Source organism: Pinus tabuliformis, chromosome 4_1 (assembly GCF_031772625.1).
Source record: "Pinus tabuliformis cultivar Carrire ecotype Pingquan chromosome 4_1, CPIR1, whole genome shotgun sequence".
Taxonomy (NCBI): domain Eukaryota; kingdom Viridiplantae; phylum Streptophyta; class Pinopsida; order Pinales; family Pinaceae; genus Pinus; species Pinus tabuliformis.
In genome coordinates this window covers 450,096,971-450,115,673 of record NC_142303.1, presented here as the reverse complement: position 1 = coordinate 450,115,673, position 18,703 = coordinate 450,096,971, and the positions used below count along the sequence as shown (strand labels likewise).

At 33.3% G+C, this 18,703-nt stretch overlaps 2 protein-coding genes across 2 annotated transcripts; both read left to right on the top strand.

The window, feature by feature from the left end:
• Positions 1–4,881: 4,881 nt before the first annotated feature.
• LOC149176285 (uncharacterized) lies at positions 4,882–5,714 on the top strand. Its single transcript, XM_089423077.1, has one exon. The coding sequence runs from the start codon at positions 4,968–4,970 to the stop codon at positions 5,625–5,627; it is 660 nt and encodes a 219-aa protein (XP_089279203.1). The 5' UTR covers positions 4,882–4,967; the 3' UTR covers positions 5,628–5,714.
• Positions 5,715–12,988: 7,274 nt separating this feature from the next.
• LOC149176284 (ethylene-responsive transcription factor ERF015-like) lies at positions 12,989–13,543 on the top strand. The gene has a single exon (XM_089421423.1). The coding sequence runs from the start codon at positions 12,989–12,991 to the stop codon at positions 13,541–13,543; it is 555 nt and encodes a 184-aa protein (XP_089277549.1).
• The last annotated feature ends 5,160 nt before the right edge of the window (positions 13,544–18,703 follow it).

Sequence of the window (18,703 nt, the reverse complement as noted above, 5' to 3'; positions counted from 1 at the left end):
TGTGGGACTAAAAAAAAACCAATAAGGGCTTCCTCAAGAGTTATAATGTATCCCCACATTACCGTTTAAGGGCCCAAAACCTTCAATTATACAACCAGGATTTACTGTGTATCCCGCCATATACCAGTTAAGGGATTCATAGGCCCAAAAAATAAACATAAACTACAAAGCTTTACTGTGTATCCCACCATATACAAGTTAAGGGATTCATAGGCCCAAACAATAGACATAAACTACTAGGCTTTATTGCAATCCCACCATATACTTGTAAAAGGATCACTACGTCCTAAATAAGCATGGATGCCTTTGGATCTCCCCATCTTAGCCATGAGGAATTTTCCTATCTCCACCCTCAAGCTTTACTGTGTATCCCACCATTTACTAATCAAGGGATTTATCGGCCTTTGGGAATTTTCCTAAGACTACCCCACTCAGTTTCAAAACCATCTAGAAATCCAACGCAACGAAGTAAAAGAACCCCATCACACCATGGTTATCCTAAAATGGTAAGGTAATATTGAAAACCATTGTCACACCTAGAAAACCCCATGTTAATGACAACAAGAGAGCCAAATACACGCATGCATATGCCATGATTTCCAAAACTAGCAAGGAAACCATACATGCAACTCGATACCTACAAGTAATCCCGTTGTAGCCACTTGATCCAACTCTTCCTTGCTTGATTTTTTCTTCCCTTTTATTTCTTTTTCTTCCTTTGCATTCCTTTCTCCAATCTTAGAAAGCTCCAAGAATACTCTGTGTGCAAGAGTATGAGAGAGAGAGAGAGCTCCAAGCTATCACTATCAAAATCCATGAACTGATCCTCAAAAGCCTTTTTATTTTTGAGGCCTCTATTTTCTTTGTTTTCCATTATCTTCCTTTAATTTCCTCCTCTCACGTAACCTGTGACCTTTCATCTTCCTTTTCTCCTAATTTCCATTATTTTCATAAATAAATGCCAGTAAATGCCTCAGGCAGGTTAGGAGGCAGTGAGTTAGTCAGTAAGTTTGGATCTTTACCAATAGCACAAAGAAAGCCCAGTGTTACCAGTTATCAATACCCCTGCCCTGGAGGTAGGTTTTCGTGCCATGTGTGAACTAATTACTGTAAGCGATGATGGCAACAAGTAGCACCGGTTAGTTATTAATTGATTTCCACATTGGCTGAGTGAGCGGGGCCTACAGTTCCTTTTCAAATTCCTTTTCTATTACCTTTGCCAATTTCCTTTAGCCATAATAAACCAAATGAATACCCACTTGGATTTTTTTCCCAACATTAAGCTTGGAATACATGTCCCATGACCTTGCTATTACTTTGTCTTTATTAACTTTATTACATGGATTTTTAATTCGAGGTTGTTACAAACCCCTACCCTTTAGGGGAACATCATCCTTAGTGTTCAATGATGCCTATAAACCAGAAAAATGCTAAAAACAAAACATACTTCCCATGGAGCTTTATAACACAACTCGTTGCAGTATCTACAATGACCACTACTGAAACATGAAAACCATACCGTTTACTAGAGTTTTATAACACAACTCATTACAGTATTTACAATAACAACCACATATATAGTCATACTCATTTGCTTCAACCTCAAAATAATCATAATTTCTATGGATATTTATAAATCCAACTCAATATAGTACTTACATAATATACACATATACACATTTTCTCAACCAGCAAATAAAAGGATATGATATCTGCATCAACAACAAGGGAATCCAAAGGCTCACACCTCCATCCTCAAAAGTAGTACTAACATTCAACTCCTTCCCAAGAAGTCCAAAATCCACTGCTAACTTCAAATCTACATCAAATGTCCAGCGCTATAATCCTGCATAACTTGTCCTCTCTATGAATAGTTACCAACTCATTATTCTAGGGCACACTCCCAATGTGCATCTGATTCCATCTGGAAATGCTAATGGTGAAAAAAAATCCATCCCCAACCTTCCATTCTCTATTACACAATCCCTCGGGCAATCCGGTCACCCCCTTCCATGCAGTCACTCACCTTCCAAGTTCCCCAACATCCCCTTTCCCAAGCATTCCATCACTTCACAAGGTTTCCTTGCATCGGAAGGTTCAAAAACTAAGGCATATTCTTGCCTCAAAACCATCATACTGGTCATAGCACACATATGGAAATAAATGGACACTATTGGGTACCAATGTCCCATAATGACCCTACTCTTGAATGCTTTACCAACATATTGCTTCATGTTCCAATTCCTTTTGTCACTGTTTCTAATTCTTGCAATCAATTTCAACCATCCAAACCAGGCATTTCCCATACTTTCCTGTAACGAGCACATAGTTTCCATCAGACTCAAAATGAATTGAAATAAATTTAAATCATACCTCATTGGTGGCCCATCAATAAGGTACACTTGCGATTTTATTTACTTCCTCTCAAAACAAGTCAAACTATTTGTTTGATCAAATCATTATGAATAAACATATGACATCTAGTTAACTCAAAACCCAATCATAATAAATCACATGTAACCATAATAAATTAGAGTCATAGGTCACATGCATAATAAAAATGAAATAAAATAATGATACTTATCCTTCAATCGGTCCTTTTATTCAACCTGAGTTCTTTGTCTTTTCCATACATTCACTTAATCAGTTGTTACACCCGACAAGCACCTATTTCCTTCTTGTCTCTTCAATCAAATATATATACACATAGTGTACATCACATACATACACCCACCCACGACATATAACACCACACAATACATGCACCTACACCTGACATACAACACAACACATGCACCTACACCCAGTGTATAACACGACACATACACCTACACCCGATGTACAACATGATACATACACTTACACCCGATGTACATACACATAGTACAACACAACATAATACATATGCATACACATAGTGCAACACAATGAATACACATGCCGTGAAAATGGTCTTAACTCCACCTCCGCTCCCACCACCTATAGGTATAAAGGATTACCAACCTTCACGTCATGGATCTGCCTTGATTTGCGACTCTTCGTGTTATCACAGTAAATAAGCATGTGAGGGATTTCTCATATCAATCAAGCCCAAATAGGCCTCCAACTCTTTCACACCCCAATCGGGGATATTTATTAATTATTAATTATAATTAATAATTATAACTATAATTAATAATTATAATTATAGTTATCCTTATAACTATATGTATAATTCTTATAATTATAATTATTCTTATAATAATTATAATTATAATTATAATAATTATTCTTGATAAATTATCATAATTGGTTATTTATAAAGTATTAATTATTTTTTTAGTATGGCTGATTTATTATTAATAATTTTTTTTAATGATTTATTATTATTAATTATTAATATCAATCCATTTTTATTAATAATATTTAATCTTATTTACGGTTAACAATAATATTTAACAATCAATTATTAACAATAATATTTAATATTTTCTCTTAATAATGATTCTATTTAATTAAGAATAATATTTATTTTTTTTTAATTAAAGATAATTATAATCATTTAAAAATAGTTATTGTTATTACTAAATAAGTATTATTATTAAGATTATTATATTAATTGATATTACTATTATTATTAACTATAATTATTATTATGCCCACGGGGCTTGGGATTGATGGTGAATGGGTGCACTGTTAAGACACTCCTTGTGATAGGTCACCGTTTCAAATCCCCCGTGGGTACTTAGGTTAGTCTTAACTAGAAAAAAAAAAAAAATCATAAAAATAAAATAAAAAATAAAAAAAAAATCTATATTTATTATTATTAAATAGTTAATTTATATTACATAATTTAATATTAAATAATAATTAGTATAGATTATTAATTATAATTATAGTAATAATATTTTTTAAATACTATTTTCTATTGTTATGTATTTATTAATGGTAGATACAAATGAACCACATTAATATTTTTAAAGTATATTTATTATTATAATATCAATAATATTAATATGAAATTTATATTTATGGATGTCTATAAAGATATATCAATCTCATTTAATTATATAGTTGTGCATGTCACTGATATATGTCTATAAAAAATATATCAACCATATATATTAATGTGATTGTGCTAATTCAAATTAAAAATTATTATAACTTATTAAAAATAATAAATAATATCAATAATTGAATTCAAGGTTACCATTTGATAGATAATTTCCGAATAGTTGCTGTTTAGATTAACTTGAAAATAATTGGATTGTATATTGTAAAATATTTAGAATATTTAATAAATATGAGTTATTTTATTCATATTTATCCAATTTTCAAAATATTTTACAACCTTCAATCAACATATAAATAATTTTTCAATTACGATTTGGTAATACTCCATTAAGATGAATGATTTCAGCGGGCACTGCTACATGCTGATCAAAAGCGGATGCTGGATGACTTATGAGATAAAGTGTGAATTGAAAATCAGCATCTGTCTGCGTTGAATACAGTTTGTTTCTGGAACATTGTGGGGACTACAAATATTCCTATCAGCATCTGCCTGTGTTGAATACAGTTTGTTTCTAGAATCATGTGGGGACTATAAATATTCCTTTGTCACCTCAATTTTAAATTGAGGTCATAAGTTTATGAAAAATAAGTTCTTTTTTTCGTGACTCGTGGACTCCTGGCCAGAGCGTGTACAACGGGAAAAGTCTCCGGAACCCTTGACATTTTCCAATCACGTTTTAAATATCGCTGGCACACTCCCCAGCTCACATTTCTCCCAGAAATGACAATCAATACGCGCTTCCACCATACATATAAATATTCGCCTCCACATTTTAAGTCCGCAATACTTTGCATCGTCAGTTGGTTTGAGAATCGAGTTCAGCAATTACCAATCTCTACGGTAGCGTAAACAAACTGCGACATATCTGCTACATTGTGATTCATTGTTTTCACTGCAACCTTACAGCGTTGGCATGGCGTCGTTAGTTATGGATAAAGCCTCCCGACAGCACCTTTCAACGTCTCCATCAGACGAAGATCGCGGACAAAGTTGCCGCCGCCAATTTAAGGGAATCCGAATGCGAAAATGGGGGAGTTGGGTGTCTGAAATCCGGATGCCCAAGACCAGAGAGAAGATATGGCTGGGGTCATACAAAACCGCCGAGCAGGCCGCCCGTGCTTACGACGCCGGAATGTATTGCGTGAGAGGCCCCAACGCCAAATTCAACTTCCCCAATTCCGTGCCCGTCATTCCGTCGGCGTCTTCACTTTCCCGTCAGCAAATTCAGGTTGCTGCGGCCAAATATGCGTTGGACGAAATCCCTTCAGTTTTGCCCTCTCTGCAGAATATCACAAATATTAAGAACAAGGCGAGTGAGAAGCCGGCATCGCCATCACAACCGTCTTCGGTTTCAGAAATGGAGTGGGCATCTGACAGTGGGCAGATCTCCAAGGCGCAGGACTTGGGGTTGTGGGAGACTCCGTTTGACGATAATGGCGGCCTGAATTTGGATAAAATCCCGTCAATTGAAGAGGCGTTAGTGTGGGAGTTCATTCCAAGTTGGGAGGAGGAGCAACAAGAAGAATACGTCTTCTTTGACCCAACAGATTTGTGGAATTTTGGAGACATTTGAAAATCAGTTACAGTGAAAAGGAGGAAAGGAAGACAGCGTGATATTTTTTTTAGTTTGTCGCGTTGTCTAGCAGGCAACGGGCTTCGACCAGAGTCAAAATATTTTTGTCCTTTTAAATGATATATTTGTATATGTACACATTAAACATTTTATGAAGGAGGTTTCCCCTGTTTTCAGTATGTGTATAGGTCTACATGGTTGACATTTATTATAAGTTTAAGAGGATGTAATTCATAAAATTTAAACGTGCTAAAAAATTATTAATATATATTAAATAATCGAAAATTACAATTGCATTAGCATTAAATTAAATTATTTCATTAAATATAAAAACAGATTTAATTAAATTTTATTAATAATTTGTATATTATATAAAAAAATATGTCATTTAAACATTTTTCTCCAAAAAAATTTCAAAGAAATTGAATAAAAAATCAAAATATACTAAATTAAAAATTTCAAAAAAATATTATCGTTATCTTCAAAAAAATATTCTGAGTTTATAAATTTATTTAAATAGTAAAAAATGTATTTGATCTAAAAAAATTTAATTCAAATATTAATTCGCCAACTAAAAATAATAAAAAAATATAATTTTACATAAAAAAATAATATTAATATACCCATACTAATTATTAGTAAGGATATCACATCCCTTTGGACACCTTTGGAGTCATTGATGTTTTAAATAAGTACCACATTCATGGGAAAACCTTGAAGGAATATGGACTGGGTGATGGCTGGTTGTTGGTGTAATGTGTAGTTTTGTGGTTACCTAATTGAAGCAAAGCTTATAATTATGATTTATATCTAATTGAAGCAAACATATAATTTGATTTATATGGTCACAAATACAAGGAATTTTTGAGCCAAAGATACATGATATCGCATAAGAAATGATAGAAGATGTTACACTACCACATTGTATGGGCATGCATTAGAGGAGAAGAGAGGGAGGAGGACATGTCATGGAATTGTATCAAATATAGGAAAAATATAATTATAATTGGAAAGAAAGGTGTAGTAACCATAAGGAAAGTGCTCGTAATACAAATAGACTACAAGAGGGAAATGATAGAAGATGTTACACAACCACATTGTATGGGAATGCATTAGAGGAGAAGAGAGGGAGGGGAACATGTCATGGAATTGTATCACACGTAAGAAAAATAGAATTATAATTAGAGAGAAAGGTACACTAACCATAAGAAAAGTGCTCGTAATACAAATAGACTACAGGAGGGAACTCAGGAATTGGAGTATTAGAAAGTCTTCAATAGAACAGTGATTTGGGATTGAGTTATCAAAGATTAAAGGGGTTTCATTATCTAGAAATATTGACAACTAAATTGCCATTATGCATACACATGGTCAATTAAGAAAAAGATGGTCAATTAAGAAGAAGATGAGTAAGTAAGAGTGAGGTGATAATCATTCAACGTAGTTATGGATATCTTGATAGCAAAAATTTTGCTGAACTCCGCCAACCACATGTAGGATGACTCGTGGAGAATCAAATAATAGAGAAATCAGATGACTAAGGAAGGTTTGAAGGTAGTCAAGACTATTAGGATAACACATGGACAATCAACATAATACTAAACACGAGGGTGCAAAAACAATCTATACCCTGCATTCAAATGTATATATTCGAAAGGTGGGAGGCGAAGCGAGATAAGGATCATAGTAATCTGTTAGCAACAAAAAATTCCAAGAACGCAAGTTATTTCAAGACACTATAAAAACCAACCAAAAAAAATGAAACGCTGATACCTTAGAAAATGCAGCTGCAATTTCTATCTTAGGTTTGTTAAAGTTTTAATGAATGATTCAATTTACTTTTACCACTAATTTGAATATACCTCGATAAGGTAAATTATAAAAAATAAAATTATCTTGTAAGTTTTTTTTTTTAATATATATATATATATATATATAAAAGTTTTGTAGTGATATGTTATTTTCAGTATAAAGTATAATGCATACTTTGATATGATGATTTGGTATTTAAATGATGAAATTATAATGCATAATTTGATATAATTATTTGGTATTTAAGTGATGAAATTTTTTTAAATAATTTTTACAATTGTGAAGAATAATTTAATTTTGTTCTCACATTGTTTTTAATGTTAATTTTATATTTTAAGCAAAAATGTGGCATATTTTTAAAATTAGCATGTCAAAATGTTGATGCAAGGTCTAAGATTGTTAGCATATATGTATATATATATATATATATATATATATATATATATATATATACATGTTTATGATAAATATTGGTGTGTATGGGTGTACCATACTATTATAGATTCATCTTAAACACGAATCTAACATGAGCTGAGAGGGATCAAATTTTTTATGCAAACTTATTTTAGACTGCAAAAAAACAACAGTTAATTTTTCATTGTTTAAATTGTTATTTTAAATTAGTTAACATAGATATTCAAATAGTTTATTTAAATCATGAAATTATATTGCGTGATATGGACAACTAATTAAACATGCATACCATATTATTTATATTATAGAAAAAAATGGAATACATATTTATAATATGTCATATATATATATATATATATATATATATATATATATATATAATCCACAAAATTGAATTTATTAATTAATAATTAATTTGTGTAGCCTATTTAAAAATAATCATCTAATGATTATTTAACTAAATTAAAATTTTGGAAACCCCTAGACACACTAATCAATGTAACAAAGATGTTTATTGGTGGTATTTAATTATTTTGATAAGTGTGTGTCTTTTGGAATACGGATTTTAGAATTTTAGTTCAATTATTAATAATTATTAGGTGGATAGTAGGGATTTAAACTCCACAAAATATTCTAGAATATTCGTACTAGTAGTTGCAAGTCAAAGATAGAGATTTATCTCAAAAGTAGTTATGTCATTTTTTCCCTTTTGATTAGATTGATTAATTAAAACAAAAATGTCACATGAGCATGTATCCTATGAACATAAGTTATGGTCTTTTGCGCATGTGGCATTAGTAAGCCATTGTATTGTCCCATGGTATTGCAACAAAACCTATTTACAAGTTAAAACACTCCTTGTTAAAGTAGGACGAATATTTATAATTAAAAATCTTGTTACAATTTTTTTAAAAGTATATATGTTTAATTCATTTTTCTAGTTAATTTTAATTAAATTCTAGTAGAGATTTTTAAAAACTTGATTTTAAGTTGTTTAATCTATAAAATTTGAGTTAGCCCACGGGGCTTTGGATTGACGGTGAATGGGTGCCTTGTTAAGGCACTCCTTGCGATAGGTCACCGGTTCAAATCCTCAGTGGGTACTTAGGTTAGTCTAATAGATAAATAAAAAAATCTATAAAATTTGAGTGCTTTAGGTTTTTGAGGATGCTGAATCTATTTATGCATTCAACAATGTGTTTTAAACAACAAATAATAACAGCCTTGCTTGAGATTGTATCAAGAGATTCCGATGAAAAGGTCATTTCCTCTGATATTAATTAATTATAGACAAAGATAATTTTTATGATATTAATCAATTGTGAACAGAGAAAAATTATAAAGGAAAAACCACTTTTTCATGGCCTTGAAGCCATGAAGATAGAAAAACCACTAATTGGTGTCACCTAATTAAAATATGGAAAAAATCAACAACTCCCCATATTTTGATAATATGTTTTTTTTTTTTTAAATATTAAAGTATCATTTAGTTTTTATATAATTTACAATAATAATAAATATTAGCACAACCACATTACTATTGTAGTTGATATAAGTTGATCAACGTTGCTTATAAAATGTGGAAAATATTGTGAGTCATACATCAACCATATTAGTAAATTCAGTTGTGCTAGTTGTTGTGCTAGTTAATCTTATGTGTGTGGCGTAGATTCAATGACCATGGTTGACTATGGTTGACAAGGATTGCTAAGGTTGATCAAGGTTAACAAGGTTGACCATGGTCAAGATTACATTAATGCTAATGTTGCATTAATGTTAAAAAAATGGTTACTTTAATGATTTAGATGATTGATGGGGTTGATCATAGTGGAAGAGGGTTGACCATCATTGACCATATCCAACCATATTATGGTTGGCGGTATCTAACCATAAACACCATAGTTGACCATGTACGAACATTCTAACCATAGTTGGCCATTAATTATTGGTAGAGAATGAGATGTTTTAAATTAACTAAACTTAATAAAAAATAACGCCAGCGCCTAACGAGCCATATATAGGGTATTAAATGCCCTTGAAGATGCACGGGACATAACCCGTTAACACAGGAATTGCGAAATTCGCCACTAAATAAAAAAAGGCAATTCGTGTGTTAGCGAGCTATGTCCCGTGCATCTTCAAAGGCATTTAATACCCTATATATGGCTCGTTAGGCGCTGCCAACTATGCTCTATCATAAATGACCATAATTAAAATAATATATATTAAGAATTTAAAAATATATATATATTTTTAAGATGATAAAATACCATCTAACTTTTATAGAATTTACCACAGTAATAGATATTAAGAAATTTTACATATGTAAATTCACTTTTTTAGTTTGGTTTAATCTAATTTATTTATCTTAGGGAAATATAATGTTGGATATCTGAATAGTGTTATAATTAAGTTATGATTTTTGTTTTTATTTTTTTATTTTTTTTAAATTTGATTTAAAATATATTTAGTAATTATTAAAATTTTAAAAATAAATTTATTTTATTATAATTTATAATAATAATTAAGAAAATTATAATGTTTATTAGGCATAGAGTAGATGATGATAGGGTGTTTTGTTAGGCGGTGTAAAGTTTACTTGTTGGAAACTTAGTGGGCAAAAATCTGACCATGATAAGGGATTGTGTTGCCCAAGCTAGGTACTATTCTAAAATGATTTTGATGGCTTAGATGCTCAAGCCAAAGTTACATATGCTAGTCATCTCAAGACTCATGTAACCTAACAAACAAGAGAAACTAAGAATTATAAGATTTAAACATGCGATTCAAACATTTTTTTATTCATTTTTTTAATTATAACTCACATTATTTTTCTATTTGTAAGATGATTTTTATTTTTTATTTTTATTTTAAAGGGACATGGAAGGACAGACGAACTTACACATCCCTTCATATTCGGTTGTAGAGTGGGCCTCTTGGCTCAATAATTATACCTTTGACTCTTTATAGATTAATTTTACCTCAATAACTAATGCATGAAACCTTAAAACTATAACATATCATGACTCATAAACCACTTTTATGATATATTTTTATAAATAAATATTTATGAAAAATATAATATTAATATGTGAATAATGTGGTTGATATTGTTAATGAAATAAAGTTTTAGGTATTTGAATAATATATTTATTTTTAGTGAAATAAGTATATTAAAATAATATGGAAGTTATATTTTATATTAAATAATTTTAATCATATTTCATTTAAAATTAATTTATTATGGTTAATCATAAAAAAATATTAAATATTAAGAAAAAAAAATTCATATTAAATTTAGGGAATAAATATTATACAAATGTTTAAAACATAATTTTTAATAGTTGTTTTAATGTGATTTTTTAGAAGTTTTTCGGATGGGTTTTTCTTGTCAAATTTCTCTAAAATCTGGTAGCAATTTATTGAAATTACAAGTTTGATGGGTAATCCCTGCACAATCAAAGCGTCTTGGGGATTTTTTAGGATGTGGAATCCAAATATACACTTAAAAAACCACTTTAAATAACATAAATCAATATTTAACCTCAAATTTTTCCGCCGAATTCAACCACCAGGAAGTCCAAAAAATCTTCCGAACACAAAGAGATCGCCATATTCGGTATGTGAGACGGATATATAAACGAGAGTATGTTAGTGTGACATTATGCACAAGGTGGTTCTAATAATTGCATCAAATACAACACACGATTTCTTGGTGGAATAGGCACTTTATTTTATTGTGTCAAACGTTCCTCAACGTGTTATATGATAACTCTTGATGGGGCAAGGGACTGGTCGTTTTCATTAATGCAAAACACATCTTGCATGTCGCTGGTGTCATCCATGTGTAACTACCATTTGTTTATGAAGTAAATTTTCATTGTTAAGGCACCCATAGTTAAGGCGCCAAGCGATGTCAACAACGGAGTCAGGCCCCACCAACGTCCCAATGTTTTGAAAACGCCAAGCGATTTCAACAACTGAGTCAGGCCCCACCAACGTCCCAATGTTTTGAAAATCTTGGCTTAGAATCTCTTTAAAATGCGCTCTAATTCAGAACGATTAGGTTTCGGTGGTCAGTTGAGATTGTTTAACGGCGTCAGGCCCCACCAACGTCCCAATGTTTTGAAAATCTTGGGTTAGAATCTCTTTAAAATGCGCTCTAATTCAGAACGATTAGGTTTCGGTGGTCCGTTGAGATTGTTTATTAGAATTAGTAGATACATGTAAGTGTCAATCAGTAAGCATGAAAGCCACTGTAAATCACAAATTTCTATTTAATTCAAACTGAAAGCTTACCACGAACGATTAAGGTAACATCAATGATTTTTCAGGATTCATTTAATTCCGATAATTTATTTAACCACATTCTAGGTTACCATTTGATCGACGATTTCAGAATGAGTTGCTGTCTGGATTAACTGGAGGATAATTGCATTGTATTTCTAAGATATTTTGAATATTTAATAGATATAAGTTATTTTATTCATATTTATCCAATTTTCAAAATATTTTATAACCCAGCATCAACATAAAAATAACCTTTCAATTACGACTGGGTAATACTCCATTAAAATGGATGATTTCAGCCGGCACTGATGAGTTATGAGATAAGATGAAGTGTGAACTGAAATCAGCATGTGGGGACTTCAAATATTCCTACATGACCTCCATTTTTAACTTGACGTCATAAGTTTATGAAATACGGTTTCTTTAAGTGACTCGTGGACTCCTGGCCAGGGCGTGTACAAGGGGAAAAGTGTCCAGAACCCTTCACATTTTCACTCACGTTTTAAATATCGCTGGCACACTCCCCGGCTCACATTTCTTCCGGAAATCACAATCAGTACGCGCATCCGCCATACATGTAAATATTCGCCTCCACATTTCAAGTCTGCAACACTTTGCATCTTCAGTTAGTTTGAGATTTGGATTTCAGCAATTACCAATCTCTACGGTAGCGTAAACAAACTGCAACATATCAGCTACATTGTGATTCATTGTTTTCACTGCAACCCTCCAGCGTTGGCATGGCATCGTTAGTTATGGATAAAGCCTGCCGAGAGCACCTTTCACCGTCTCCATCAGACGAAGATGGCGGACAAAGTTGCCGCCGCCAATTTAAGGGAATCCGAATGCGAAAATGGGGGAGTTGGGTGTCTGAAATCCGGATGCCCAAGACCAGAGAGAAGATATGGCTGGGGTCATACAAAACCGCCGAGCAGGCTGCCCGAGCTTACGACGCCGGAATGTATTGCGTGAGAGGCCCCAAGGCCAAATTCAACTTCCCCAATTCCGTGCCCGCCATTCCGTCGGCGTCTTCATTTTCCCGTCAGCAAATTCAGGTTGCTGCGGCCAAATATGCGTTGGACGAAATCCCTTCAATTGTGCCCTCTCTACAGAATATCACAAATATTGAGAACAAGGTGAGTGAGAAGCCGGCATCGCCATCACGACCATCTTCGGTTTCAGAAATGGAGTCGGCATGTGACAGTGCGCACATGTTCAAGGCGCCGGACTTGGGGTTGTGGGAGTCTCCGTTTGAGGACAATTGCGCCATGAATTTGGAGAAAATCCCGTCGATTGAGGAGGCGTCACTGTGGGAGTTCATTCCGACTTGGGAGGAGGAGCAACAAGACGAATACATCTTCTTTGATTCCACAGATTTGTGGAATTTTGGAGATATTTGAAGATCAGTTACAATGGAAAAGAGGAAATTAAGACATCGTGATGTCTTTTTTGGTTTGTCGCGTTGTCTAGCACGCAACGGGCTTCGACCCATTGTCAAAATATTTTTGTTCGTTTCAAATGATATATTTGTATAATGTACACATCAAACATTTACACATTTTATAAAGGAGGTTTCCCCAGTTTTCATTATTTGTATAGGTCTACATGGTCGACATTTTTTATAAGTTTAAGAGGATGTAATTCATAAAATTTAAGTGGGTTAATTTTTTTTTAATATATTTTAAATAATAAAAAATTATAATCTTATTCCGTATTAAATTAAATTAGCGTAGATTCATTTTAATATATTTAAGCACTCAGAGGGATCAACTACTTCCAGGTGCAAACTTTTCCTTATGTTTTGCATTCAAAAAAATAGGTTTGCACCTAGAGAGATTTGATCCCTGTTGGAGTTTAATATATCCGGTGTTTGTGAGTCATACAAAATTTGTTGAACATCTAATTATTTTGATCATTTTAAATATGCTAAATATGTCTAAGATTAATTTTGTCAATTTAATTTAAAATTTGTGTAGTTACCTCAGTTTGTTGAGATGAGAGAGACTGTTAATAACTTGAATGATGAAATAAAAATTTTGATTGCAAAGTGTCGATGTAACAATTTTGATTGATAGAAATTGTAAATAATAAGAATATAGTGAATTACAAACGATCTTCATTGCGATCAATTTGAAACTATTTTCTTCTACTATTCCTATTGCCACACCTATTAGTTTTTCCATTTTCTCATATCGATCATATGAAAAGATTAGTTGGAATCATAGACCATTCAAATATTTAACTTGAGTTACTATAGTAGTTTTTCCATTTCCTTATATTGATCATATGAAACGAATAGTTAGAATCATAGACCACTCAATTATTTAACTGAGTTACTGTAGTAAACAACATACCTTGTCTTTGTTGATTGCTCTCCAATATTAATAGAGAGGGAAGAAGAGAAAGGCAAAGACAAGGAGGGGGGAAGAGATATAGATATGAAGAGAGAAGGGGAAGAGAGAGAGGGGAAAGGGAGGTAGAAAGAGAAAGGGATGGGAAAGGGAGGAAGAGAGAGAGAGGGAGATAGATATGGAGAGAGTGTGTGTATGTTTAGGGGGAGAGATAGAGAGATAGAGAATGAGAGACAATGGGAGGTAGAGATATAGATGGAGGAGGTAGAGATGTGCTTACACTAAAATGAATGTACACTATTAATCTAATTACTTTGAAATTAATGTACATCATACATCTAGTTGCATCAAATCAGAAATCAATATCTACACTAAAATCAATGCATCTAGTGTAAACAATCAAATAGGATTAGAAATCAACATCTATATTGAAATCAATGCATCTAGTGCAAGAAATCAAATAGGATTAGAAATCAATATCTACACTGAAACCAATGCATCTAATGTAAGCAAATATGAGTAGAAATCAACATCTACGCTGAAATCAATGCATCTAATGTAAGGTATTAAATAGGATTAGAAATCAACATCTACATTGAAATCAATGCATCTAATGCAAGCAATCACATAGGATTAGAAATCGATATCTACATTGAAACCAATGGATCTTGTGCAACCAATCAAATAGGAATAGAAGTCAACATCGACATTGAAATCAATGCATCTAGTGTAAGGTATTAAATAGGATTATAAATCGACATCTACACTGAAATCAATGCATATAGTGCATGTGATCAAATAGGATTAGAAATCAGCAACTACATTGATATCAATACATCTATTTTAGTGAAATTCCAAAATATTCATGACTTTCTAGATCTAAATGTTGAAAAATGTGCAACAAGAAATGCTAAATTTAGAATGTGCTAAAAATAGACCTACTAAAAATAGCATGTCTAAAAATAGCAGTTTGGCCAGTGAGGTCATTGGCCACATTGGGTGAGAGGTGAAACTGCTAAAAATAGAAAGTTCTAAAAATAGCATTTCTGGGTCCTTTCCTATTTATAGCAGTCCCTAGTCCATCTATAGGAAGTAAAATTAATTTTGGTCTTAACAGCAGTTGCAAATATTAATTAATTAATTCAGTTGAGTTAATTAGTTAAGGAAATTCAAATTTGAAGTCTTTGTGAGCATGCACATGAGTTGTCCCACTAATTAAGGAATTTATCCTTAATTTCCTCCACTGATTGAGGAATTAAGTATGAGTTCTATAATGAGGGAATTAGTTGACTTAGTTCTAAGTAGTCAAGTCCAGTTAGATTATTTTAACAAGTTGTTAAAATAATAAAATATAGTTTGTTAATGCTTGCATGCATGTCACAACTATTATTTTAGATAACTGAGGATTCACTCATGGATAACTGTTGCATGTCAGTTCTGTCAAAGACCCAGTTGAGATAAGAAGTGGGATAGTGTACTATCAGATGCTCGAATATTTCTAGTAAGTATGCTTTGCATGGAGAAGGATCTATTATAGGAGATTGGAGGACTTGTGGCCTATATATTGAGGCCTAGGTAGTCCATGATTTTCATCTTCTAATTGAAGATCATTAGGATCTTTTGATTACAGAGAGAGCAGGATAGCTATTGAGCTAATTCTTTTTGTATGTTGTTGAGGATCTCCACTTGATTGATAATACAGTGTTGGGGTTTTATGCTAGTGTTTTCCCCAATGATATATTATGTGTTATGTGTGATTGATTTTTCTTGATCAGTTATACATGTTTCTACTTGATGTTGCTCATGAATTTGATTATGCTTCCGCTTAATGTTTTGTAGAAGTAGAACAAGTATTATGCTTTAGGAAATTGCATATATCGATTTGTTCTACAAGTGAAATTTCTACATGGTATCGGAGCATAGGTGATCAAGGAGAGAATAATATACTGAAAAGAGATTTCAAAGTTTTAAGTTTTGGGCCGAGAGTTTGCAGAGCATATCTGAAAATTTATGTACAAAATTTTCAGAAATAAATAGCAGATTTGGATTCCTTGTGGAAAAATACCCAAAATCAAGAAAAAATCAGCTGAATTAGAGTTCGGATGAGGGAGATATCGCTGATTTAAAATCAGCTCATTTTCTAGAAAATTTCGTGACAGCGGGAAACTGGAAATAGATTGATGTGCTAGCCAAGAACCTGTATGCACTTGAGGTACAAGATGCATGCAAAGCCTTGAAGAGCAAGGCAAAGGTTAGATACTTGGTGGTTGAGAGGGAGGGTATATTACCTCTCAACATGCAGAGCTAGAAGAAGTCTCAAACGGTTGTGGAGGAGCCACGATTGGTGCAGCAACTTCAAGAGATTGTGGAGCAGTCACAATAGGGGAAGCTGAGTGGAGATCGAGTAGAGACATCTACTCATGCAGAGATCTCCAGTAGGGGAAACTTCGAGCTAGGTGGGCAAAGAGATCGCATGCAGCCATACCTCTAGGAAGGAGGTGGGGCGATGTAGAGTGATTGCCCCAAGGAAGAGGTGCAAGATCCTTGAGGTACCCAACCTCTTGGATGAGACCTTGCTAGAAGAGCCCCGATGTGGAGTAGCAGGAATTGACTGATTGGGTAGAGACAGATGCGGATGGAGCGGCAGAGAGAGAAACAGTGCAAGGAATCCCAGGACAGTGCATAGCTAGCAGGTTGTAGTAATGCGAGAGGCACAAGTGTTTTGCATAGTGCTAGGTGGCACAGAGAGGTGTGAAATGGTGTGAGATGCATGGAGATGTTGCAGTAGCACAGATGTTAGAGAGGGAGCACTTGTCAGCAGCAGGTAGAGCTTCAACATCAGAGTATGTTCCTAGCCCAACAGAATGGTTAGTTGGGAGTTTTTTTGTTCCAAGTGTTGTTGGAGCAAGTGGACTGGGTAGATGTGTTGCATGCAGAACATTCCAAAGTTACAGGATCGAGTTTTAGAGAAAGCCTTTCTTGTTGAAGGGAGTGTTGAAAATGTGCAACAAGAAATGCTAAATTTAGAATGTGCTAAAAATAGACCTACTAAAAATAGCATGTCTAAAAATAGTAGTTTGGCCAGTGAAGTCATTGGCCACATTGGGTGAGAGGTGAAACTACTAAAAATAGAAAGTTCTAAAAATAGCATTTCTGGGTCCCTTCCTATTTATGGCAGTCCCTAGTCTATCTATAGGAAGTAAAATTAATTTTGGTTTTAATAGCAGTTGGAAATATTAATTAATTAATTCAGTTGAGTTAATTAGTTAAAGAAATTCGAATTTGAAGTCTTTGTGAGCATGCACATGAGTTGTCCCACTGATTGAGGAATTAAGTATGAGTTCTATAATGAGAGAATCAGTTGACTTAGTTCTAACTAGTCAAATCTAGTTAGATTATTTTAACAAGTTGTTAAAATAATAAAATATAGTTTGTTAATCCTTGCATGCATGTGACAACTATTATTTTAGATAATTGAGGATTTACTCATGGATCACTGTTGCATGTCAGTTCTGTCAAAGACCCCAGAGATCAGATGTGGGATAGTGTACTATCAGATGCTTGGATATTTCTAGTAAGTATTCCTTGCATGGAGAAGGATCTATTATAGGAGATTGGAGGACTTGTGGCCTATATATTGAGGCCTAGGTAGTCCATTATTTTCATCTTCTGATTGAAGATCATTAGGATCTTCTTATTACAGAGAGAGAAGGATAGCTATTGAGCTGATTCTTTTTGTATGTTGCTGAGGATCTCCACTTGATTGATAATACAGTGTTGGGGTTTTATGCTGGTGCTTTCCCCAGTGATATATTCTGTGTTATGTGTGATTGATTTCTCTTGATCAGTTATGCATGTTTCTACTTGATGTTGCTCATAAATTCGATTATGCTTCTGCTTAATGTTTTGTAGAAGTAGAACAAGTTTTATGCTTTAGGACATTGCATATATCGGTTTGTTCTATAGGTGAAATTGCTACACTAAATTCTATGTTTGTATTTGTCTCTGTGTGTCTCTTTCTTCTTCCCTATCTCTCCACCTTCCATTCTATGTCTATATCCCTTCCCCTCTCCTTCTCTCCCTTCCCCTCTCCTTCTCTGCCTTCCCCTCTCTCTCTCCCCCGTCTCTATCTATCTACGTCTCCCTCCCTTTCTCTATCTTTTTCTTCTTCCCTCTCTCCCTTTGCCATCTATATCTATACCTCCCTCT